This window comes from Tiliqua scincoides, chromosome 5 (genome assembly GCF_035046505.1).
Source record: "Tiliqua scincoides isolate rTilSci1 chromosome 5, rTilSci1.hap2, whole genome shotgun sequence".
Lineage (NCBI taxonomy): Eukaryota > Metazoa > Chordata > Lepidosauria > Squamata > Scincidae > Tiliqua > Tiliqua scincoides.
Window position 1 is genome coordinate 79,109,713 of NC_089825.1, and position 27,238 is coordinate 79,136,950.

Genomic DNA, 27,238 nt, shown 5'->3' on the forward strand with positions numbered 1-27,238 from the left:
CTGACTGCCATTAGGTACCGAGATGAGATCCTCAGACCCCTTGTGAGACCATATGCTGGCACGGTTGGCCCTGGGTTCCTCCTAATGCAGGACAATGCTAGACCTCATGTGGCTGGAGTGTGTCAGCAGTTCCTGCAAGATGAAGGCATTGATGCTATGGACTGGCCTGCCCGTTCCTCAGACCTGAATCCAATTGAGCACATCTGGGACATCATGTCTCGCTCCATCCACCAGCACCACGTTGCACCACAGACTGTCCAGGAGTTGGCGGATGCTTTAGTCCAGGTCTGGGAGGCGATCCCTCAGGAGACTATCCGCCACCTCATCAGGAGCATGCACAGGCGTTGTAGGGAGATCATACAGGCACGTGGAGGCCACACACACTACTGAGTCTCATTTTGACTTGCTTTATGGACATTACATCGAAGTTGGATCAGCCTGTAGTGTGTTTTTCCACTTCAATTTTGAGTATGACACCAAACCCAGACCTCCATGGGTTGATAAATGTGATTTCCATTGATGATTGTTGTGTGATTTTGTTGTCAGCACATTCAACTATGTCAGGAACAAAGTATTTAATAGGCATATTTCGTTCATTCAGATCTCGGATGTGTTGTTTAAGTGTTCCCTTTATTGTTTTGAGCAGGGTATAACTGAACTTCATAAACTTCATACATTGAGGATTAGAATGCAAGAAAGCTCTGATGAATGAAACCAGATGATCTATCTCATTCAGCATTCTGTTTATTATTATTATTATTAACAGTATTTATATACTGCTTTTCAACTAAAAGTTCACAAAGCGTTTTACAGAGAAAAATCAAATAACTAAATGGCTCACACTAACCAGTCAGATGCTTTCTGAATGGTCCCATAATAGGACATGAGAACAACCACCACTCTCCACTGTTTGTGTCCCAACCTGCACTCCACCCAGCAAGTAGTATTCATCAGAAAATTGCCTCTGAATTGGGAGACTTGGTTTAGCCATTATGGCTAATATTCCAATACCTATCCTCCATGACTTCGTTCTTTAAAGCCATCTAAACTAGTAGCAATCACCACATCCCAAGACTGCGAATTCCACAAGTTAATCAGCCATGACATTAACATTTCTCCCACAAAGAGAATTAATGGCTTAATTACAAGATGTTTTATTTGTAAACATCTAAACCAAAGCTATTTGGCACTCCCTCTGTAAGTGGAGACTGATCTGCTCACACCTTTAAGTACTCCCAACAGGACCAGGCACAGGATAGTTGTTCTGCACATATAAAATAGGAGCTTTATGGTCACATGGAGTTGAATGCCCAATGAACTTGCCCAAGAGTTACAAAGCACTTAAGAACAACAAGGCAACTAGTTTAAAGTAAGCAAGTTGCCAAATCAAGGATCTGGTATGTTCATTGGCATTTAGATGACCTGAAATTGCAGGCCTCCTCCCAAGTATGCAGGGCCTGTCCTAAATTAACTCACCAGGCCAATTCGAAAAGCACAACATGCTTGCCAAATCAACAGGAACTCTTCCATGGTTTAAGATTTGAGGGAGCAGAGGTTGGAAAAAACAACATCACAAAAATTCCTTTGCAAGCCATCACAGCTGTAATGTTTACCCCACACATGTCACAGCACACAGTAGTACCAAGCATATAAGAACCCCCAACAAACAAAATATATATTTATCCTTCAAATGGGCTTCAGGGCAACCAGTGCAGATGTCAAAAAACACACACCAGATGTCACAGAACTATACATGAAAGCCAGAAAGCAAACACAGTCACGCAAAGAAAACCATCCAAACATCTCGCTCATTTTTAAACTGAAACTTTCATCAACCCAATATACACGTAAGAGAAAGTTTCTTTACTTCTGCATGATCTTCTATTTTAAAAGAATGGAATTTACTCTGATTTTATTTACTGGAAAATTCATTGAGTTAAAAATCAACTCTTGTTTTTATCTACCTGTGATCCTTACTTATCACCCTGTGAATCTGTAGTCTTACCCCAGGAGCTATCCTAAGGGCATCTATTATGAATTCATACACACACAACATGGTCATTCTTTTCACTTGTTTAAAACAAACTTTTACCTGTAAAAGGATGGCTATATTTGCAAAAGCAACTTACCTTTTCTAGCAAGTAATTGTTTATATGTCCACCTATTGGGTCTCCTTTAAAATCAAAGTTGATATCCATATACTTCCCAAACCGACTGGAATTGTCGTTGCGGTTGGTTTTGGCATTTCCAAAGGCCTCCAGAACACAGTTGGATTTCAGAAGCATGCTCTTCACCCTTTAAAGTGCAGACATGCAAGGAAACAGGAAACCGGGTCTAGACAGCATATATTCCCAAACTTTCATAACAATGTGTTTTATGCATGAGTAACGGAATGACCATTTTAGTTCTACTGTGGGATTCAAGATCTGCTAATGTGAGAGGCTCTCAGTGCAAGGTTTCAGAACATGGCTCAGTAGAAAGGCTCTCCTGCCCCCCTGCAAGAATTCAACCTGTATTTGGACATCTTACTCTCTGTTTGCTATTTATAACCTGCTAAATCCCAAAGACTTGGGAAGAAATGTTAGAAGAAAGGGGGAAGTTTGTTCATAAGAACATATAAGCCCTGCTGAAGCAGACCTAAACTTGAGTCCTGCATCCTTTTCCCCTCACAATAGCTAACCAGATGCTTACAGGAAACCCATCAACAAGGGCATGAAGGCAATAGCCCTCCTCTGCAACTGCTCCCTAACTAATAGTATTCAGTGGCATACTGCTTCTGAATCTGGAAGTTTCATATAACCACCATACCCAATAGCCATAGATAGTCCTCCTCATGAACTGTTGTAATCCCCCTTTAAAGGCATCTAAACTAGAGCTGTCACCACATCTTAATAGCAAATTCCATAAATTATGCATGGAGTGGAGAAGTACTTTCTTTTGCCTTTCTTGAATCTAATGACAATAAATTTCATCGGATGAGTTCAATTTTTAGTTATGGGACGGAGAAAAGTTCAATTTTACCCACACCATACATAACTTTGGAAGCTTCTACCATAAAGCCCCAAACAATTTCCACATACAGAAGACACTGTGGCCCCGTAATACAGCGGCAGCCCTTTTCTATACTTTCTCCAATTCAACAATAACCTTTTTGAGAAAGGGCAACCAGAACAATATACGCTATTCCACAAGTAGCCATATCATAAAACTGCGTAATGGCGTAACAATCCTGGATTTTTATATTCTATCCCTTTCCTAATAATCTATCCCATAAACATGGGATTTGCTTTTTAAAAAGAAAATTAAACACACCAAGGGCACAATCCTAACCGGCAGTTATGTCAGCATAGGAGCCCCTGGTGGGTCGCAAACGTGCCATAAAATAAGTTTGCGCCTCCGTGGGAGGAAGCTGCGTCGGCGCATCCAGATGCACCGACGCATGGAGGCCGGTGGAAGCCTCCACGGCAGCTTCCTCCCTGCCGCTTGTGCCAGTGCATCCGCGCCAACACAAGCAGTGAAGGTAGGCGTTGGGGGCGGGGAAGAGGTAGGAGGGGGCGTTTCTGGGTGGGGGGAGGGTGGGCGATGGGTGGCCCCAGGGGCGGTCATGTGGGGAGCTGGGGGCGGGGCTGGGACCCGGCAGTTATGCCAGATCCCAACCCCTGTCCCCGGGGATAGTGGTGCGACTTCAAGCCACTCCGCTCTCCTCGAACTTGCGCCACCTCCAGAGGTGGAGCAGGTCCGAGGAGACACATTGGGGCCAACAGCTCTTACCCAGGGGTAAGGGGAAGGGCTTTCCCTTGGCCCTGGCTGAGCCACTGCAGCCAACGAACCAGCGTTGGATGCAGCGCAAGCCTCCTGGCTTGCCTGCTCCAGCGCAGGTTTCGATTGTGCCCCAAGTTACTTGCTACACACCAAGTTACCCACAGAAACCTGAAAAACTCCAGTACTGGAAATCAGAAGCCAAAGATAGCACTTCCAATTGACTTTTGGGCCTTGGCACATCTCCAATGGGAGAGGGATACATAGCTACTCAAATGTGGAATATGAATAGTAAGTACCATTTGAAAAACTGTCTCTGGTAAAAGATAAAAATTTTTAATGAATGTATTTTAAATATGATTCAAGTTTATTTTTTTAACCTTTTTAATTGTGTTTATCATGTCTCAGTGTTTTTAGTATTGTTTTATCATTTTATTTTGTAAGCTGCCTTGAGGTAAACAGCAGTGTAGAAAGGCAGAGTATAAATTCTATAAATAAATAAAAGAGTGGAAAGACATCCCTAGCCAATGGTAAAAGAACGCAGTGGGATATAGGAAAGTCAGCAGTATCCAAGTTACATAGGGTTTAAACTGTCTTAAATGGCTGAATTTAAACCCAGAATCTTGAACTGTGCTCAGAAAACATTAAGCCACTTAGGGCAACCATATCCTGTGCTCTCAGCATCTCAGTCAGTTCCCAACACATCAATACACAAGTAGTTGCTGAAGCTTTCTGAACATTATTCAAAGACGGCCACATATACTACATTACATGCAACATGTTTTGCATTGGTCTCTCTCATCCCTCCTCCCCTGCTGAGTGTAGATTCTTACCTTTCTACCTCAGCTCTCTGACTTGGATTAGTAATGGCGGCTATGTATTGCATAATGTATTTACTTGCTTCTGTTTTTCCTGCTCCACTCTCACCTGAGGGCACAAATAGCAGAGAGGCATCATAAGGTAAAAGAAGAACACCAGCAAATTGCTGCCATTATAAACAGGATGTGTGCATTCAGAGCAACCACTATGCATGATGTTATACAATTTTGCCCAATTTGCAGCAATTTGGTTCCTAACTTTTTAAAGCAAGCTCAATATTAACTATATACTTTATGCATTTAACACCTCAGGCTCAATTCCCTAGTGTCTGGTAAAGGAGCACCAAAGGCAAGACCTCTTTCTGGGCTCCTAGAAAGTTGCTGCCAATTAGAGTAAACAATGTCGGACTGACAGGGTTGAAGACAGATAAGTACAAGCACGCTCCCCCTATATCTGCAGTTTCACTTATCAGCAGTTCTCCAAGCCCCCCCCCCCCAAGTACCTTCATTTTCTTTACTAACACCGGAGCACACATTTTCTTGCTTAATACACGAACAGCTTCTTGCTTAACTGAGGAACACAACATGAAGGCAAACAGTCTGTACGTGAGGGGGACATAGCCAGAACATTAAAAGGAAGCAGGAACTGTCCTCCTTCCTGTTAAAGTTAGGTGAATCTCCTCCCTTTAGCTTGCAAGATGCTTGCTTATATGTTACATTCCTCAGTTAAGTAATAAGGTGTTCCTCTGTTAAGAAGAAAATGAATACTGCCATTGACAGTAAAAAAAAATGAAGGTAAAAAAAATGAAGGTTGCCCAATTGCTTCATGTACAACAATAGAGGGAGCACAACCTTTTGCCAAATAATTAAGTGCAACTGCTGCCAGGCTAACTTTCTTTGCTTCAAGGTTCACACAAAATGCCCCTCAGTGGCTGTAGCACCCCCCCCCCAACGCACCCGATATTACGATGCATGTGTCCTTTGAACGTCTCTTCATGGCTTTGTATGCAGCATCTGCAATGGAGAAGAGATGAGGGGGCCTCTCGTACAGCTCACGTCCTTTGTACTGTTCAATCATGTCCCGTCCGTAGATGTTCAAGTTCTTGTAAGGGTTTACAGAAACCACCACTTCCCCAATAAAAGTGTATATTCGACCCTTTTCAAACCTAGGCAGGGCAATGTAAGACAAGGATAAAAAACAGGAAAATAGGAAGGTGGAAAAGAGATGGGAAGGCAGTTAGCACAGAACAGCGTATATGAGTTTCTGTACTTACCGTATTTTTCGCTCCATAAGACGCACTTTTTCCCCCCCAAAAAGTGGGGGGAAAAGTGTGTGCGTCTTATGGAGCGAATACTGCAAAAAAAAAAAAACTCCGCCCCCGGCCCCGCCCCCTGCCCGCTCTGCTCTGCTCGCCTTCCCAGGAAAGTGTGGGTGGGATGGCAGTCTTGCTGAGCAAGCCCTCCTGTCTACTCAGAAGTAAGTATCAGAGTCACTGGGGCTCACTCCCAGGAAAGCGTGGGTGGGGTGGCAGTCTTGCTGAGCAAGCCCCTAGAGCAGGGGTGCTCATTATGTCGATTGAGAGCTACCAGTCGATCTCCAGGCGAAATGAGTCAATCTCAGGCTTCTCTCCCATCCAAACATCCCTAGGAGTGAGCCCCTGGCAGGCTTGTGAGCCCAGGGAGGGAGCCCAGGGAGTGAGCCCAGGGAGTCCAGGGAGTGAGCACCTGACGGTTCTGTGTGGTTCTGTGTGCAAGGGGTTTTGCACTGGTCTTGCTGTGATGTCTATACAGAGATCTTCCCTCCCCCACACCTTTCCCCTGCTTTTGCACTGGTATGTATGGAGATCTTCGCCCCCCCCCCCACTTCCATCTGTTGGTTCTGTGTGCAAGGGGTTTTGCACTGGTCTTGCTGTGATGTCTATACAGAGATCTGCCCTTCCCACACCTTTCCCCTGTTTTTGCACTGGTCTGTATAGAGATCTGCTCCCCCCCCCTTGTATTGGAATCCAGGAAGATCTGGTGAGGAGGTAGATGTGGTGTCAGCAGTGGCCCCTTTAAGGGTAAGGCCTGGGCATCCAGCAGAGTGTGCTGCACAGCTGCAGCCACTGGAAGGCAATAGGGCCCTCAGGGATATAAGGAGTACCAGAGGCAGAAAGGGTTTGTGGGTTTTGAAGGAGTGCAGGTTGGAGGTAGGAGAGGAGACTGACTGGGTTTATTGAATTTGGAATCTGACTGTGGATTGTGACTGGACTTGGATACCCTGATGGATTTGACTGACCTACCTGGAACCTGACCTTGGACTGTAATTTGGCTTATTGGCTCTGGACTCTGATTTGGTAACTCTGATTGATGGGACTGATTTACTTGGCATCTGTGGACTGGAACTGGACTCACTTTTGCTTGCTGCACTGGTGAGTTGCACAAGGGGGACTGATCAGCCTTAAGCGGGCATGAGGCCCAGAGGTTTGGAATTTGGCAGAACATCATTGTAGCAGAAAGATAATGTGATCCCCTATTTGTGTGCACCTGCTTTTGTGAGCTTCATAAATTCTTACTCTAGCAATGATGAGTTCTTGGGGTTTCCAGAAAACTAGAGTACTCAAACCTTTAAGTCTCTCCATTTGTTAATGACAGTGATAATGGTTCTTAATGCCACTGTTGACTGCTGTTCACTTTACATGGTTCAAATGTTATTCTGTTATAGTTTATTAAATATTTTATTACACTATTTGGTTCAGAATATTTTTTCCTTGTTTTTCTCCTCTAAAAACTAGGTGCGTCTTATGGTCAGGTGCGTCTTATGGAGCGAAAAATACGGTAATCTGATCATACCAGTCTATATTTGATCCTACCAGTCAGCTTCTTGACCCAAGCATTTCACAGGCTAACAGAAAAAGTAATATTTTAAAATTGTTTTAGGAAAACATATGCAGTATGTTAGACAGGGTTATGTGCACTGCATAGGCCTCCAATATCTCTATGTAAACACAAAATCTGGTTATTCAGAGAATCAGCTTTTACTATACTGAAAATGTTTCTAATCCTCTTAACAGAAAGCTTAAAAGTATACATGGGTGACAATTTTCTGTGGCAGCCCCTCTACATGACTGTTGTTCAAGCACAAAACACCATCCTCCACCATTCCTGGAAAATCTCCTGGATGTGCCCAACATTACTGATGGCTTGATACACAAGACACAGTAAATCACAATCTTAGGGTACAATCCTAACCAGGTCTGCTCAGACGCAAGTCCTATTTTGTTCAATGGGGCTTGCTCTCAGGAAAGTGTAGTTAGAATTGCAGCCTCAGTATTCAAACACACTCCAAGGTACTTTGTTTTCACCTGAATTCAATGCTAATTTCATTTGACCTTGTTTTAACAAAAACTATGGTCAATATCCCCCCAAAATCAAGACCTGATGTTTCCTATCCAACTTTTTGCATCATACATCCCTTTTTGAAGGTCAAAAGAATTATGGCCCTCTATGATTTGAGAGCCCTCCTAATGGCACTATTTGCTGTACACGCTCCTTTTCTCTCCCCCCTCCACCCTTTCACAGGTCTTGTAACATACTAAGGATTCTTCACCACTAGGTGGAACCAGTATGCTTCCTAATACACACTACAGTGCAGGACTTAATCCAGGACTGAGCCACAGTCCTGGATTTTTCAAGCACCATGCCATGCCCTTAACCACACAGCAGGATATGACCAATCCTTTCCCATCTGAGAATGGAACACAAAACCAAGTGTGCAGTGATGACCACAGGTCACTCCCTGCTCAGCTGGACTGCTGAAAAACACTGATAGTATGGAGCTACTTATGTTTTCCAAGGGAGCTCACTACATGCCACACTGCACAGGATTCTACAAGGCTTCAAAGCATTTAAGTTGTATGTGTTAAAGCTTTTGAACCCAGACCCTTTAGATGCAATAGGAAAGCCCAACAGTCCTTAGCCACATGCGGAGTTCACCACCTACTGCTAATCTGAAAATGACAAACTGCATTCCCATGAACAGATTAATGAATTCTTGACCTGTCTGAACTTTTTTTGCTCCCACTGAAACACAGATACTGTGATGGAGGAGGAGGAGGAATTCCAGTTTCAGCTACTGTGGAATGCTTGCTATCAAGAACATCCTTACTAAAGCAAATTCTTTGCACCTAAGTAGAATAATTCAATATTGTTGAATGACTTCCAAGAATAAAGAGTTCAGGTTTTGATGGAGGTTACTGTCTCCGAATACACTTTCTCAATATGTCAGTCTCATTGCCATTGTTGCTTATGAAGTATGCAGACATGCACAATACACATTACTACAAGTAAAAATGAAGAAACCCTGCACTATTTTCAACTCAGTTTTAAGAGCCGCCAATTTCACAGAGTAGGAAATGCCATTCAGTGTGCATTTGGCGCCCCTCCTTTCCTGTATGGGATGAAGCAGCAAGGACAGGGCAAGGATAAGCAACTCGTTCATATGCAGCTCTTAAGAAACAGGATAAGTTCTCCTTTGAAGGAAACTCAATAAAATGCATCTAATTGTAGGGTTGCCAGTAGTCAGAATTTTACTAGCCCAACCAGAACAGCACTCACTCATCACATACCCCAAGAGCCTGTTTAAGTGAGATACATACAAGTGTTTTAGAGACAAATGCATTAAGGAATGTGGAGATTTGAGAAATAAGAAGTTGGCAATTATCAGAGGAAGGAAGATTAGGACACACTATTCTCATCCTTTATCACAAGGCAAAAGTACAAATTAAAAGGCCAGTTCAGACTATGTACAAAGTTACTGAATAGTTTCAACTTCCTTAAGTACATGGATCATTCATTACTGAAGACAACAGGAAAACTGAACACTCCACAAGGTAACTACTGCAGATTGCCGTTCAAGCCCACCATCTGGGGCTTTGCAAAGGCTCCCTTTTTGAAAGACTCTGCAATTTAAGCACATTACAGAGCAAGAACTTTGGATAAAAGCAAATACGCCAAGCCACTAAATGCAGGAGTGTATGAAAAGTTTCATTTTTGTTTGCGTCAATAGGCACTGCAAGCCATTCCTCCCCCACATTCGAGGGTTGCAGAGTCCAAGCCAACATGGGATGCCTGTTTTAACTGTAGATACTATGGAAGAAGAGGAAAGTGAGAACTAATTGTTCCAGGAAGGCAGAAAATTATTATTAACTCAACAACAGACTGCTACAATGCCCTGTCTAAATGATTTTAACTAACCAGCTGGCCTGACTTCAGGTAGTTTTCCTATGCATACAGGAGGGGAGGGGAAGAGAAAAACAAAGACTAGGAAGCACCTGGAAGAACCTGTAACTATGGCAAAAAGGAGAACAGTTATTCGGTGGATCAGAATTCCAAGGTAGGGTTGTTCAGTTTGTCTTCTCACTCTCTAGTTGTGTGTGTTTCTTGAAAAATTCTCAGCATAGGGGACAAGGAAGTAGGAAGTGGATACCTAAGCACACTTGGTAATTGTGCCAAGTCAACAGTGACTTGGATTGAAACAGATGTGCCCAGATTGGGGGGCAGGTTGACACACAAGGCCTGCAGAATAATCCATGAAATATGTGTATGAAATAAACCCTGCTGAGTGATCCAAGCCTGGAGATGCAAATTTACCAAGAATTTTGAAAGCATGAGAAATTCAGGGAGAGGAAGAACAGTTAAAATGTTAGACAAAATAAAAATAAAGCTTCCTTCAAAACTTCTTTCAGTACAAAATCACATTTACTATACTTACCCGTTTTAAAATTACCAAATAGTCAACTGTATCAAATATAATGTAGGATTGTTTCTAAGAGGGCATCACTCATCCGAAGTGCCTGGTTGACTTTATCAAGCTTTGGACAGGACCAACACTTAAGAAACTGATACCAGCTCAAGAAATCATACAGCCTGTCAGCCCCAGCTAGAAAGGCAGCTATATACAAGGCTATTGTCAAAGCTGCTTAGAACTCAAGACAACTGTTTAACTGTAGATAAACCAGTTGGAAATGTACTTTTGCATACAGGGAACATTTTTTTTTTCTTTGTCTTAGCATCAGAGCTTTTTTTCTAATGGAACGCGGGGGGGGGGATAGAGTTCTGGCACCTTTTTGCAGGGGCCCCTCCCCTTCGGAGGCATTCCAGGAGGGCGGGGGAGCAAAACAGAGGCAGAGTAGACAGGCACAGGATTGGACTCTAAGGCTGCCATCCTATCCACAGTAAGCCCCATTCACTAAAGTGGACTTCTGAGTAGACATGCATAGGATTGGGCTCTTAGGCTGCAATCCTAGGCACTTTCCTGGGAGTAAGCTCCATTGACTACAACGAGACTTACTTCAGAGTAGACATACCCAGGATTGGGCTCTTAATCCTGGCAGAGATATATATCTGCACCCGTTTTCACATGCTAAGGGCAGGTGAAAAGGGATTCTACGTGTGTACAACGTGCTGTCCAGCCTTGCCAGAGATCCTCCTCATCCTTCCCCCACAAGCATGCCCTCCGCCAGCCAGCGTTTGCAGCTCCTCTCCAGCAATGCACAGCAGCTGCTCAGGGCAGCAGAGAACATACAGTTGCATGCCAAGCACCTTCCCAAAGACACAGAGTATTCTGATACCTGAATTAAACCATATTTAATCGCTTGTTTGCAAACGTAGCTGTTTCTGTGTGCACCTAAGGACCCCTCTTGTGTAAGAATTCCTTTTTTGTTCTTACTCCCACATTTGCTTAGAGTAATTTTATTACATGGAACTCACGTAAGCCATTTTTCGGAATCCATTCACTGCTTCCTCTCCTCGAAGTAGTGCCACACTACATACTACACGCTACAAGTGCACCTGTACAGTATTTTTCCCCATGTGTAGAAAAAATAGCTTGGGGGAAGGGGATGTGGAGATTGACAGCCCAATCCTATGCATGTCTACTCAGAAGTAAGTTCATCTTTAGGGGGGAAGCACATAAAAAATATTTTATTTCTCCAATAAAAAATGGTTTAAAAATAAATAAATAAATGATTAACAAGTTGTGAGTTCCTGCACTTTTTTTTTTTTTTAAAAAGCACTGCTTAGCATCATTCGTGCCCAGAGAAAATCATTCCTAACATTTGCTTTTCCAGAGTTTGTCTTTTGTGCCTCTCCCACACACACCCCTCCAATTTGGAGAAAGTCATAACAAGAATTTGCTGCCACCATTACCTAAGATAGGGATGAAAGGTTTTACCACACACCCCACTACCTCATGGTTACAAACATAGCACATGAGTTGACCGAAATATTGACATGATTCAAAAAAACAGATACCTCCATCTCCTTACTATAATTTATATCCCACTTTACCTTCTGAATAACTGAAGCACTCAAGTTGGCATACAATACTGCCAAAAAAATAAAACAGAACATAAGGACAAAACGTAAAAGTAAAATAAACATAAACGTATAGTGTAATAAAAAACATTAAAACAAAATACAACTAATAAAGAAGGCCAACTGGAAAAGGAAAGTCTTTAGCCTTCACCAGAAGGCTAATAGGTGCAGTTTGTTGTTTCAGGGGCAGTTTTCAATCCCACTGGGAGGGAGTTCCATAATAAAGGCTTCACCATGGAGATGGCTCTGCTTCTTGTTGCCATCAATATGGTCTCCGCCAGAGGGTGGCACATGCAGCAGGGCCTCCTCTGCTTACAGGTGACAGGTTGGTTCATAAAGAAGGCAGTTTCTCAAATATCCTGGTGCTATGAGGTTCAACAGATCTGACCACTATGCTCTGTGAATAAGGGTGCACCCTAGAACACGCCCCCCCTCCAAATTCTCTGTATTCAAAATTTCATTGCTAATGAGCAAGAGTTCTTCAGCAGAGAAGTCAACATGGAAAGGGTTCTCTGAAAAGTATGAAACCCTCTGGGCTAGGAAATCTTTCTTCAGACCCATTTCTATTGGTTCAAGAATATACAGGCATTTAGGGCCCAATCTTATCCAACTTTCCAGCATTGATGAAGTTGTATCAATGGGACCTACGCTGCATTCTGTGGTGGGGTGGCAATCATGGAGGCCTTCTCAAGGTAAGGGAGTGTTTGTTCCCTTATCTTGTGGCTGCATTACAGCTGCACAGATGTTGAAAAGTTGAATAGGACTGGGCCCTTAGGTAACTTCCTTCTTTAGTAACTTCTAATAAAAGCTGCCACCTTCCCAATAGTTCCCTCTGCATATTGAGGTTAACACATGATACAGAAAAATGCAACGCAAATCCAAATTTGATTCTTGGCTCATATTTCCATTCCAGGAAGAGAAAGTCTCTGTGTAGTGTAAAATATCAAAGCTAATTTGCATACTTAAGTCAACAAAGTCTGGGAACTGCACACACCCCCTTCACTGATATTCTTTCAGCACAGGTGGGGCCTCAGTATCTGCGGGGGATCTATTCTCAGACCTCACCCAGACACCAAGAACCGCAGATAAGGTTTTTGGTCCCTTAAGTCCTCCAAAGGGGACCTAAGCTGTGCTCAGGTCACCTCCGGAAGCCCCTTTCTGAAGCCCGCATAAGCCACGTGTATCTGCCTGTGGCCTCTGCGGCCTTCAGAATAGCCTTGCAGTGCAAAAAAAATGCTACTTCTGGTTTTTGCCCCAAAACCAGAAGTAGCATTTTCTTTGCACTACGGGGCCATTCTGAAGCCTGTACCGGACGCGTGAGGACGTGTGCAGGCTTCAGAAAGCCCTCCAGAGGAGACCAGAGCAGAGCTCCAGTCCCCTTAGGAGGGTTCAGGTGGAGCCAAGTCTGGCTCAATATGCGTCCCAGGGGATCTGTGGATGTAAAATCCTGAAAACAGATTTTGTTTTCAAGCGTCTTGAAAACAGATATATCTTTGTTTCTGTTGGTACTAGTACAGTATTGTATTCATAAATATATTTTTTTACTCTGCTTATGTTCAGAGGCACACACTGCACATTCAACAGCTAAGTTATGTGAATTAAGTCCTGCATCAAAATAAGCCATGCAAGGGGGGGGGGAGAAGAGAGAGAGAGAGAGAGAGAACACATCATGCAAAACAGAGCATTCCCAATTAAAACAAAACTGATAAAATTCCAGCTAGAAAAAACACCAAGGTGCAAAGTGTTAGCTGGCAAGCCCTGACAAGTAACAACTTCTTGTCAACAAGTAATCAGTGACAGTTATTAGAGCCTTTTTCAAAGAGTAAGAAGAGGGAAACACTGGCCAACAGGGATTAAAAAACCAAATACTTTATGAGCAGGTTGTGTTTTTTTTTGTATTACACAGGTTCGAAAAGTGGCTAATGCTAGTTACAGACAGTGGTGCACATGCCTAAGGATTACAGAATTATTTTTAGACTGAATCCTTCTATTGCAGCATAAATATGCTTTTATAACCCACACTGCACTACATACAGAAGAACTTCAGCTCTATTTGCCTAGGGAGAGGCATAGGTCATCAAAGAAGGTCCTATTCCTCATTCCACCGCGAAGGGAGGATTTGCTGGTTGGAGGGTAGGAGGGAAGGCAGAGAGCACCTTCTCCACAGCAGCAATCTGACTCAGGGTGAACGGAAGAGCTTTTTGAGCATGAAAAAGCATACTTTGGAGCTCTGCCCGCCAAGCCAAGCTTCCTGCCACTGTTACATCACATTCCTTGTCTCGCTGCCAGGTGGCAGGGGTTCAGGGGTCCTGCGAGCACCACTAGATACCATCTCAAATACCGCTGGTGGTACCTGTACCACTGGTTGAGAAACACTGGTCTAAGCTGCTCTGTGCATACAACTTTCCGAGGTAGATTCAAATCTTAAGGAAAAAAATGAAGAAAAACAAACAACTCTGAACTCTGTATTTGGATTGTACATGCTGCAGGCTACTGGGGCTCTTAAACATGCCCCCCCGCACCCTGTCCTTTGCTTACCATTTACAGGATGAAGAGTTCTACATAACTTGAAAACTTGCTATTTGATATTTTGTTACTTTATAGTGTCCTTACTTTCAAATGTGGAGTGTTTCCAGACAGAAGAACAGGCTGAAAGCCATTTTTCTTACTAGTTTGCTGGCCAGGTGCATTGCAACAGTGACTATTGCCTCCAGGATGACAAAAGCAGCACTCAAGTGAAATTCCTAAAAGTACTAAGTGTGGCCCCGTTTCTGTCAGTCGCTGATCACTACTACCGCCACTTCACCAGGCTCAGACATATTAATTGGGAGAGTAAATATTTTAAGAAATGGAAATGTTGATATTGTGTCTAAGTTTTCAGAAAAACACAGATTTAAAATGGTAAAAATCAACTTACATGCCCACAGTGTAAAAATTTTCAACATGGATAAACAAAGAATCCTATTGCAATTTGCATTCCTTGCCAACTGCACAGGCGACAAATGCTGAAGCAGACAATATACCAACAAAGACCAAGAAACAGGGCATAATTTCTGGTATGTCAGTTGTGGTAAGAAATGGAGAACTGTTAGGTCAATAAATGGGTGACAAAGATGTAATCATCAACACTATGTTTCTGATTACAAGCTCAAGCAAACAATAAAACCTTAAAAGGGCTTCCTTTCTGTCTTCCAATCAATCTCCTCACAGACTTATTCAGAAACATTCCAAAGACTTGAGCTGTTGTAAAGCCAGACATTTTTAGAGTCGGCATGTCATCCATCCCCAGGATTGGAATTCCTCCCCTCCTGCTTCAGTCATACCACTCTTCAATGCCTTAGGCAGGTGTACAACAATGGTCTAGATCAGAAATGGATTTTCTACACACTGTTCTATGCTTTGGTCACTTCTGTTCACCTCTGCTACCTCTGGTGTTCACCTCTGTTCACCTCTGGTGTTCAAGCACCAGCTTCCATATTTTAAGAAGGGCATTAGACAACTAGAAAACATCTGATGTAGTTTTCAATACCAGAAGGAAATTGTAAACACTCAGCTTTGACAAGGGATATGGATTTGGGACAGTTTTTTATTAAGATGAAGGCCCATGGTAAACAAAGCCGGGGAAACACTACCAAACTATTCTTTGATAGTGAAGAATATGGCTTTAAGAATACAGCACCTGCACTTCTCTCATTACTGACTAGTAACAGCCTATTCCAATAGTGAAATTAAGGTATCACTGAAACCTGAAACCACAAGAAACATTTGCTGGATATTCTCTGTCCCAGACAGCATATTTGCAGTGCTACAGTGGGTTACTAGGTATTTCCTCTTTCACAGTTGGCATTGGACAAACCATAACCATAATAAAGGCGGACTTGAAAAGAACAAGTTGTCTTTGTAGGTCTCTGGAGGAAATGAGCAGCCAACAGCAAATAGTAAAAATAGATTTTGGGCATCAAATCAGGGTTTATTTACCTATTTAATTTAAAAAAAGAAAGTTCGCAACACATAGCTGAACTTCAGTATCTGCATATCTCTGATGACAAATTTCAAACAATTCAAAATTTATATGACCAAAGCTGCGCATAAAAGGTTTTCCAACCTCCGGACCTACCTTCCTTTCACTGCTCACTTAACTCTCCAACAAAGAAAAAACCCTTAGCTAAATTAAATTAAAGCAGAAACAAAGACTTGTACAGTGATGCCTCGCAAGATGAAATTAATTCGTTCCGCGAGTCGTTTCGTATTGCGAAAATTTTGTCTTGCGAAGCGCGATTTAAAACAAACCAAAAAAAATGCAAAAAAATTTGTCTTGCGAAGCACGGCCATAGAAAAATTCATCTTGTGAGTCACCAAAAAAATCGCAAAACGCTTTCGTCTTGCGAGTTTTTCGTTGCGCGAGGCATTAATCTTGCGAGGCATCACTGTACTTGACATTACTGAACATGAACAGTTTGGCAAGCCTGAGATTTCTCTCTTCCCACTAAGTAGCAGAGAAAACGTTTGGCAATCAACTTGTTTCCAGAAGATAGAAAATTTCCTTCACACAGGTGTTGATAAACCTGCAATTTTTCTAGACAAATATGAGAGAACAAGATTTCAAGTTGCTACCATGCTGTCCAGTAGAGCAAGCCAAACTGGAACAGGTCAGAGAAGACTGATAAGGATAAACAGAGGTCTGGAGAATGTGTTCTGCAAGGGAAGGTTGAGGGACCTTAATATGTTAAACATGAAGAAGGATGAGAGGGGATATGTTATGACGACATTTATCAATTCCAGCCGCTCTTAAAATACATGAAGGGCTGTCATAAGGAAGAAGGAACAAACTTGATCTCAACTGCCTCTGACGGTATAACTAGATCAATTTGGTTCAAACTGCAAGAGAGAAGATGCCAGTTAGATATCAGCAAGAAATTCTTAATAGTAAGGGCTGTTCAGTAGTGGAGAAATTACCAAGGGAGGTGGTGAATTCTCCCTTATGGGAGAGTTTAAAGCAAAAGTTTGACAGATACTTGCTGGAGATGCTCTAAGGCAGCAGTTGCCAAATTCACAACTGCTGTCCAATGTTTAGACCAGACCTTACCATACCTGTTTGGACCAGACCCTACCATTCCACCTCTGCAACATGTGTTTCCAGTAGTTCTGGGCACCGGGACACTCTGGGCAGTCGTATCTGTTGCCCGGTGTCCTGGAAGGCTGTGCAATAAGACATCTGAGCAGACACACCTGCCCAGAGTGTCCCAGTGCCCAGATCTACTGGAAATACACACAGTGTGGAGGTGGAAGACTCGCTCTTGCAGGGGAGGGCTTTCCCCAAACCCCAGATCAGGAGTTTGGAAAGCCCTGCTCTAAGGCAGCGGTTCCAAACTGTGGATTCAGAACCCACCAGTGGATCAGGGCAGGAGGTCTCGTCTAGAGGGTAGAGCCTCCGTTAGCCTGAAGATAACATCAGAAGGTCACCAGTTCGAGGACACCAGCTCCCTGAACGGCTGAGAATGGCGAGACCTTGAAGCAGCTGACAAGCCCTGCTGAGTGATTCCACCTGCTCTTGCTGTGAGCAAGAAGCGTCTTGGCTGCCCTCCATGTGAGAGATGGAGCTGCTTGCCAGCCTGCATGGGAGAACTGGAGGCCAGAAGTGAGACCAAACCAGAAAGATGAATTCTGAAATATTGTTGGTTCTTGAAAGAGAGAACCTCTATGATTGTAAAAATCACCTTGAGGGATTTAGAAACGCCTGCCTATGTAAACTGCCTTGAATAAAGTCAGAGGAGTAATCCGATGACCAGAAAGGAGGTATATAAATACCTAGTTATCATCATCATCATCATCATCACCCCCACCCCCACTTTTTGTTGGATCACAGAACTGACAGGGCAGATTAGGCTATGTGCATCAAGGATTAAACAAGCTGCTTCTTGTGGGCAGGGAGCACTGCTGCCTAATCACCATTATATCCACACCCCTTGGCACAGGTTCTCAGAGGAATTTTATCAGGGGGCACAAAGTTTCTTTTGGGCCCCTTTGCAAAGGGGGAGGGGTGAAAAAGCAGGGGAGGGTGGTGACAGGCAAGCAAATTGGGGGCAGGGAGGGGCAAAACAGAGTGGGGGGAGGGTAAAGACAACTAGAAAAGTCTCAGGAGCCCAGGTCTACCAACTCATGTGGCATTAGCAGTTAGATATAGAAAACCAAACACACTCCTAAGTCTCTCTAAAATCTTTTAAATATAGAAAATCATGCAGAAAATCATCATCATCATATTTAGGCTCACAGCAGAATGGAAACTGTCCTGTGTGTACCAAAACTTGCTTCTGCAGCAGCTGTAGTCTTGCAGCTGTGTCCCTGAGCTCCTATATGCTCCTTCTTGATAAGCAGATCCACTAGCCAAAGAGCTACTATAGAAGTCCAATTTCCTCCCAGATTTGACACTGTGTTAAGGACTGTCATGTATGCATTCCTCAGCCTGGCTTGCTAGTAGCTGCAGTAGCACGCTTGTGATAGTATTCCCAGCACCCCATGCAGGCAACAAGTCTGAGTAGATAGGAAAATGTAAGAAATTTCTGGGCCCCCTCTTTTGGCTCCTGGGCCACCCTTCTGGCCCTGGGCCCAAGTACAAATTAACCCCGTTACCCCCCTCTCCTAGGCCCTGCCTTGGCATTTATAAATCAGGCAGGAGCCTCTATGACCTCTAAAACGTTTGGTAATGACAGCTCTAAGAAGATTTCCTGCTACATGCAGGGGGTTGGAGTAGATGACATTGTGGTGTTACTTCCAACTCTATGATTCAAAGAACTGTACCAGAGAGTCACGTCTTTAAAATCACATGAACACAGGAGACAACATCAAAAAGTCAAAACACAGAAGTTGCAGCTAGCACAGCTTATTGTCCCATATCCAAGTACACACATAAAAACTGTTTGGACAGATAGGGAATGGATCCAAAAAGAATCAAACAGAGGCAAAAATACTGTAAAATCCTAACAAAGACTTACTATAGCAATCCTATGCACTGATAATCAGGAAACAGTTTGGAAAAAATTCTCTTTCATTGTCTTGAAGCCATTCCTGTTGGGTGAGGTGCCTATTAGCTTGACAAAAGAAACTTTCAACTCATGCAACAACTGCTTATGCTTCCCCATGGGAACCAGACACATGTAAAATAATAAAAATGCAAAAGCCATTTCCCAGATGGCATTTAATCTGAACAATCTTTTTTAAACACACACACACACACACACACACACACACACACACACTTAAAAATATATAGCCAGGGAGGGCCCCTTTAGAAATAAGGGTTGCAGTCTGCTTGTCACAACTAAATGAAACCTGAACAGCAAGGAAAGCTTTTCCAAGCCATATGCACCTGCAAAAGAGGATTTATTGTCCTTTAACTTATTCAGAGGTTAATTATTGCTCTTTACTACAGTATCTGTCCAAAGTGACTGACTATAGTGAAACTAATTAGTACACTGCATGCTACAGTTATGTAACAACCAACTTACAATTCTTCATTACCATCACACCAACAAAGGTCAATGGTAAAAAGGGTGGGGATTAGTGAGTAAGGTCATAGGGATAAGAAGCTACATCTTTCCACTTTGGAAACTAGAAACAGGCCTATTATTAAGTTACAAATGTTTCTCCCTACCCAAGGTCATTTTCCTTTCTGAGTAATGCTAGTTTAACATAGATAGGATAGAGCTAAGAAAAATGAAAGCCATTGTTAAGCGAATCAACTCAGTTAATTTAAATGTAGGCAAAGACCTACCTTAGATTCAGCCACCTGGGATCTTGCCAGGTCATCAGTGAGCCTTGAAACCTGGCTACTCTTGCCCCTGCCATCTAAATAAAGCCAAGATATGATTTTTTGGGGTGGGGGGAGCAGAGGGAAAACCATTTTCTGTAAGCTGAATTTCCTGAAGCAACTGCCCCTTCATACCCACACACAGAGACCTGGGTTTTGTAGAATTCTTTAATGAGAGAGGATCTGTTACTCTGGTGGCAAGAAAACCAAAAGGTATGGAAGGGATATTTCAAGAACATGGAAAGGCAGCAATAGCTGTTAGTTTGCTTTGAATAGCTGCAGACTTGAACTGTATCAGGGCTGTATCAGGGCTTTTCAAACCCAGCCTGAGGATCCTGATCTCTGCCCCCTTAAGAGGCAGGGGCACCAAGGAGTCAGGGAGGATCCCCAGGATTGTGTCACTCAGGGGGCTGCAGGGGCTTGGCTAGACTTACCAGAGCCTCTCCAGCCTCCCGGGGATGCGGGGAGCCCTGCACAACTGTCTGCAGGGCTCCCCAAAGCTTAAGAAGTGAAAGTGGATTGATTTGCGGAGGTGGGACCAATCACTCCACTTTCACTTCTTAAGCTTCCAGGAGCCCTGCAGATGCCCGCACAGGGTTCCCTAGACCCCTGGGAGGCTGCAGGAGGCTCTGGTGAGTCCAGCCAAGCCCCTGCAGCCCCCTGAGCTGCCTTCCCCCCGCCAGGACTTACGAATGGCTCAAACTTTCCCAGGGAGTTTGAAAACCGCTGGGTTATACTAGGAGAACAAATTTCCAGGGTTTGAAGAAGGGAGAGTAGCAAATTCCTTTGGCTGTGCAGAGCTACAGGGGTCCTCCAGCAGCATGCTTAAAAATGTTATAGTATTCATCAATTGACCCAGAGTCTTGAAGCACCTTAATGATTAACTAGTTCATCTCAACATAAGTTCAAAATGAGGAGTTCCCTTCATGCTTCTGAGAGAGTGGATGTAGTACACAAAGGCTTTGCTGAAAATCTGGTCAGTCTTTAAGGTTTTTGCTGCAACAGACTAAGTGGCTCAAACCTATCCAATTTTCCAGTGCTGGTACAGCCATGCCAATGGGGCATGCACTGCATCCTGCAGTTGAGGGGCAATCACAGAGACCTCCTCAAGGTAAGGCAACATTTCTTTCCTTATCTCAGGGTTGCATTGTGGCTGAATCAGCACTGGAAAGTTGGATTGGATTGAGGCCTAACACAAGTACCCTCTGGAAATTGTTAACCTCTTCAAGGCTCAGTTATATTTAGTGAACCATGAATTTGTAAGGGTAGCCTTGGAAAGCACTCCTTTCAAGACTCTGTCTGTAAAACAGAAAACATGAATGACTTAACTCAAGCCACTGTTGAAAAAGGTACATTAAAATTGCACAACTAGAATGTGAGAGGTTGGTGCTTTCACATTCTACTTTAGAGTCCAGGAGATATCTGACCAACTAGTGTTGCAAACAGGATAGTAGGCTAGCTAGCTGGAACACCTAACAATTCCAGCAGGGGCATTCTTAAAGTTTCTGGAACAATTAGAAGCACTATGGATACTAATGGTTATATAAAAATAGTACAGTTAACGTAGAGCTGCAATCCTACAGGACCATAACACAAAGAGTCTTTACCATGCTAATGCTTTCCTTGGTTCCTGTTGCTGAAAAACTGCAAAGCAGTGACTTACAGCAACCTGAGCATGTGAAATTCCCAGCTGGCAACAAGGTATAACTGAGAAACAATGCCAATGTGTGAACTTTGCCATTCTTCATGTTAGTTTTCTCTATGCAGTTACTCTCTCATGTCTCCTTAGCCTCAAAGTTTACTAATTTTACCCTTGAACACAGTTCCAACAGCATGAGGACTGCATTACCACCTAGCATAAGCTTCAGGAACAAGTTGAGCAACTGAGTGCGGGGAGGGGGGATTTATACTGCCGACAAGCCAATTCTGTCCATTGCCTCTTAGGACTCCTTCATATACTGTTACTTACCAAGGACAACACAATCCAAAAGCCTGTACCCTTCTGACATATTGCAAAACAGATCCCCTTGAAGGTATCATCCGTGACTCAACATTACAGTGCCCAACAGGCCCTACACCACATGCGTACCTTGTCCTACTAGTTGCAACATTTGAATTTCTGACATCAAGTGCACCAAAAGTCAAATTTGGGTCTGGAACAGCTTTGAAAGCAAGAAGGCCATGTTAGATAGCATCTAAAATAGCCACTGGGCATTTCCTGAGAAATCTGGAAACAAGGATGATGTTATACGTGCCTTAGTCATTAGTTAGGAAAGCATTTCATCCAACTATGTTTTATTCTTTCTTCAGAGGCATGGCTGAAATACTTCTGCAGTTACCTACTGCTGCCACCTCCACCTTAACTCTTGTGTTTACTTAACTCATTCTACTCTGCAGCTTGCTTAGGCCCATTCACATCAATAAATGTGCAATCACAAAAATACTTCATGCAGAAACATCTTTTATCAAAGGACATAATGGCATGTCACAAGGCAAACTGTAAGGAGGGTTCCTGGGGAGAGGCCTGAGGAAGAATTTGCAGTGGAGATCTGGCAGATGTTAACCAGTTCTCAACTCTTCCTTGGTCTAGCACAGGGGTGGGCAAATTTTCAACTTTAGGGATCCCGGACCTTTAACAATTGTGTAGGAAAGAGAACTCCAGCAGGAAAGAACTCCTGCTGAAATTCCCTCTTCTATGCAATTGTTAAATGTCCTGGATCCCTAAAGTTGAAAGTCTGCCCACCCCTGGTCTAGCAGTTCCTTCCTGCATCCCCTCCCCTCCCCAGCTTCAATAACAGAAACAAAGGAGGGAAAATCAGCATTTTGAAGGGAAGAGTTAAGCAATCCTAACCTGCCAATTATTTCCTGAAATGATCCTGCCATTAACATTACAAGGCAAACAGAGTTAGGAAATGTTTACTGAAGCCATACAGAGTTCTGCCCTGAAAAACAGAACTCTGGAAGCTTAAGGTGTGAGTTGGAGGCACCAGGTTGAGTAGACACAAGAGCTGCTGTAATAGAATGGCTGAGCAGCAAAAGAACATCTCTGGTTCAAAGGACAACTCTACTATGAAGCCACTCCCTCTTAGTCTCAGTTGCAGCATGGGCATAAAACAATACTTACTGTACATTATGGGGCTGTTGTAAGAATTACATCAAGGTAATACACATGAGGACCTTTGCACAGTCAGAAGGCACTGTACAGATGCCAAGTAGATTAATACTGATACACCGCTTTTCAAAACAAAGTTCAAAAAGTGGTGTTGCTTTATTACAAAATAAATGGGTTCCCTGTCCCAAAAGGGCTCATAATCTAAAAAAAGACTCAACATAAAAGACAAACAGTACTAATAATAGCTTGACTGCCCTATTGTTCCTTTCTATACAATGGCTGTCCAGGTCGAGTATTGGGACCAGTTTCAATCTGCACAGTTACACTTCAGTCCAATAGGCCTCAGTACCAGCAGCATATGAAAATTGAATTCATGCCTTGAAACAGTGGTTTCAGTATATATTCCAGAGAATCCTGGGTTTCCTCAGTGTTATCAGAGTTCCTCAGTGAGAACCATCAGTAATGGTGGACAAGCTTCCTTTAAAGACAACTTGCTCACTACAAGTCATTGTGGAAGGAGCTCTGTAGGGGTGGAAAGCTTCAGCACTACAGCCTTAGCAAACATATATTGTGTTCACATTTAGAAAAAGGAACATGTTATCTGAAGCAAGACATCCCAGTCAAATTTCTAAAACTATTCAAGGGGAGCCCTGCCAAGTTTCTGGTGCAGCATAAAAGTTATCAAGGGCACAAATGCACAAAGCCTCTTAACATTTTGCTTCAAGTTATCTGTTAAGATATCCAGAGTGTCTCAAACATATAGTCTATGGGCCATAACCTCATGCTGAACTGTAATAACTTCCAGTCTCTGAGTTATACTATCTGCAAAGAGGGGCAGAAGAGCCACCACACTCAGGACAACAGAGAAGGTGTAAATGCCAGCCTTATCCAGTCTCAAAAGCCATTCAACACCACACAGGGCACAATCCTAACCCCTTATGTCAGTGCTTTCCGGTACTGGCATAGCGGTGCCAATGAAACATGTGCTATATCCTGTAGTTGGGGGGCATTCACAGAGGCCTCCTCAAAGTAAGGGAATTTGTTCCCTTACCTCAGAGCTGCATTGCCCTTATATGTCAGTGCTGAAAAGCACTGACATAAGGGGTTAGGATTTTGCCCACGGTTAACTAATGTCTTTGAAAACTTCCATCTGCTGGTTATACCTTGTCTAGTCATTGGACTCTGAATAGGGCTTCCAATGACAAATGCAGCATGATGTGGTTTCGCATACCTAGGTTAGCCATTCTGAACACCTGTAGGGGAAGGGAAGCACAAACTCTTTAAAGTGGAAAAACCTTTTCTGTTTTGTCACCTGGAGAATTATTTTTATTCGGCATAGGTGAGTAGAATTTGCAAGTATGTTAAATGTTGATAAAACCTTGGACTATTATGTGGGGAGAGAGTTATACCGACTAAGGGCCCAGTCTTATCCAACTTTCCAGCTCTGGTTTAGCCATAATGCAGCCTCATGGTAAGGGAATATATGTTCCCAAACCTTAAGAAGGCCCCAGTGACTGCCCCTCCACCACAGGATGTAGTGCACACCCCACTGGCACAACTGCACTAGCACTGGAAAATTGAATAGGATTGGGCCCTAAGCTGGTGGGCTCTCAATCCTGGCAACAAGATTGTATTTATTTATTTTGAAGTAATTTCACATTGGCCAGCACACTCTGACAGAAGAAACGGGAGGTGGGAAGATAATAGAGGACCTACAGAAGCTGGAGGAACAAAATACTAGGATTCTCATACCTACCACCTTTTTGTTCATATTCTACTGAGTGTTGTTAAAGAGAGTTTGAACTTGGGTAAGCAAAAGACTAATGTGAATGTTTGCCTTATGAAGTGAAAGCTGTTTTCGTGCTCTTGCTTCTTCTAGCATACAGTCCACAAAATCGCTTTCTAACCAGCAAGCTGTTTTTAGCAAGCTTCCCTGTCTAATTTGCTCATGCTTTTGAAAAAGGAGTAATATGTTTTGAATTACAAGGGGTTACAGGGACATTCTTGTGGTGAGTTTAGCTTTTCATTGGTCAATGAAGGAGGGGAAAAAAAGGCAAACACTCTGCTACAGAAGTCTCTCTCCACATTAGCAAAAAAGCATTTTTCAGAAAATATTTAACGGCTACTGTTCCAAGGATAGGTTTACAGTTTGTTTTAAAGAACATAATTTTTCTCCTCTAATATTTTAACTGGTCATCAAAAGTGGCGCTTATTCCAAATATTTTAATTGTATTGTAATCTAAAATAAACCATTGGAAAAAACAGACATTATTACAGTGCACCCATTCAGACTTCCATGCCTGTGTTAATACAATTGCATTCAGAACAATCTTATACCTCTTTAGTGATTTCAGTACTATTTATAGCCAAACCCTCAACTCAAAAATAGAAAAAAAGCTAATGCAGAATTTGCAGTTCCAAATACTGTATTTGTTTTTAGTGTTAGTACTGTATTATTAAGCTGATGGTGCATGTGTATTGTGAAGACACGCAGAGGTCTCAACTAAAAACAGGGCGATATGTATCTAGTGGAAGAGTACAAACGTGTAATATTGGTGTGAACTGCAGCATTGTAAGAATCTCAGCAACTTTCTAGTCCAGTAATTTTCAACCTTTTTTGTCTTGCGGTACACTGACAAGGTACTAAAATTGCCAAGACACACCATTAGTTTTTTGACAATTGACATGACACACCATGCTTCTTGTGGGAGGCTCACATCCTCCAATGGTTCTACTCATAAATGACCTTCCTCCAAAGGTCTTTATGGTTTGCAGACCATTTGCAGCACACCAGTGTGCCATGACAAAGTGGTTGAAAATGGCTGTTCTAGTCCTTATTACTGCTCAGCATGAATTGTTTTTGCAACATCTGGCAACATCCCAGAAGCTCACAGGGATGGGAGCTCAGTAAGGTTTACAGCAAGTCTTTCATTGCACTTGCATAGTTAACAGAAACAAAATTAAGCACAAAATGGTTATGTTTGCTCCATTTATGCAATTTCTACAGAATTCTACAGAATTTATACAGAATGCAGAATTTTGTATTTTTCCTTTCCATCTGTGACTAGAATGTAGAGGAGCTTAACCCCTAGCAGAGTTTAAGAAATATGTCTTCCAATACATAAGGAAGCACTCTAAATTTTGAGACTCTGGGGAACTCCCTTTGCAAACATCATAATTTGTACTGCTAGCATAGGCAAAGAGGCACATTTTCAAACAGTGCTTATGTTTAGCAGGGGGACAGCAACTGTCCCTCTTCACCTCAGCACAATACTTTTTCTAGTGGCTGTTTGCTGGTGTGTCTTCTGTATTTTTTGAACTGTGAGCCCTTTTGGGACAAGAAACCATTATCTGATTTTCTTTGTAAATTGTTTGATGAACTTTTTGGTTGAAAAATAGTATATAAATATTCTTAACAACAGCTGCACAATGAGCCATAAGAACAACGTAACTTTAAGAAGTCCATCTTCTTGTTGTTCCTCTGAAAGTAACAAGCTCTTGTCCAGAGCATACAGCAATACTTTGACTTTCATCTACTTGACTTTCTTTGCTTTGCTCTTTCAGGCATTTTCAATGTAACCACATTTCAAATTTTGTCCATGTGCTTTCGTCTTTCATCAAATTTCATCCAAGCTTCCATGACGTTCTAATGTTTATTTTTCTTTTATTTTGGATTATTTAGGTTTCCCATGCATTCATATATGTTACATAGTTATTTATGTTTATGTTACATAGTTACATACATATGTTTATGTTACATAGTTATTTATGTTTATGTTATAAACTTGCAAGCTAAATAAGACTTTGCTTTGACATTAATCCAATTTTTACTTTTATTCATACTCTGGTCCCTAATCAGCTGAAAGTGCAAGGTATTGCTGTATCAAGCACTAAAAATACAATGCTTTTTTAGGTTGCGGACATCACTTCTCATCTAGACAGGCTGGTAGATAGTGCTGGGCAGGAGGTAGTGGTCGTGGTGCATGTTGGCAACAACGACGTGGGCAAGTGTAGTTGAGAGGTCTTGGAGGCCAAATTTAGGCTATTAGGTAGGAAGCTGAAAGCCAGGACCTCAAAGGTAGCGTTCTCTGAAGTGCTACCTGTTCCACGCACAGGGCCAGCTAGGCAGGCGGAGATCAGGGGTCTCAATGTGTGAATGAGATGGTGGTATAGGGAGGAGGGGTTTAGATTTGTTAGGCACTGGGGAACATTTTGGGACAAGCGGGGCCTGTACAAGAGAGACAGGCTTCACTTGAACCAGAGGTGGCAGAGCAGCTTTTAAACTAATCCCTGGGGGAAAGCCGACAGTAGCTGAGGGGCATCCGGTTCGGGACTCCTCATCCCAATGGGACGAGGATGGGGAGGTTAGAGAACAACAAGGTAAAG

At 42.8% G+C, this 27,238-nt stretch overlaps 1 protein-coding gene across 2 annotated transcripts in view; it reads right to left on the reverse strand.

Moving 5' to 3' along the window:
* Positions 1–27,238, reverse strand: part of MYO1D (myosin ID) — a 172,306-nt gene that overhangs the window by 131,961 nt on the left and 13,107 nt on the right. For both annotated transcript variants that reach the window (XM_066631402.1, XM_066631401.1), the window contains exons 2-4: positions 5,535–5,743; positions 4,593–4,686; positions 2,130–2,295 (exon numbers count right to left, since the gene is read on the reverse strand). In XM_066631402.1, the coding sequence (XP_066487499.1) occupies positions 2,130–2,295; positions 4,593–4,686; positions 5,535–5,743 (469 nt within the window). The remainder of the gene's footprint in view (positions 1–2,129; positions 2,296–4,592; positions 4,687–5,534; positions 5,744–27,238) is intronic.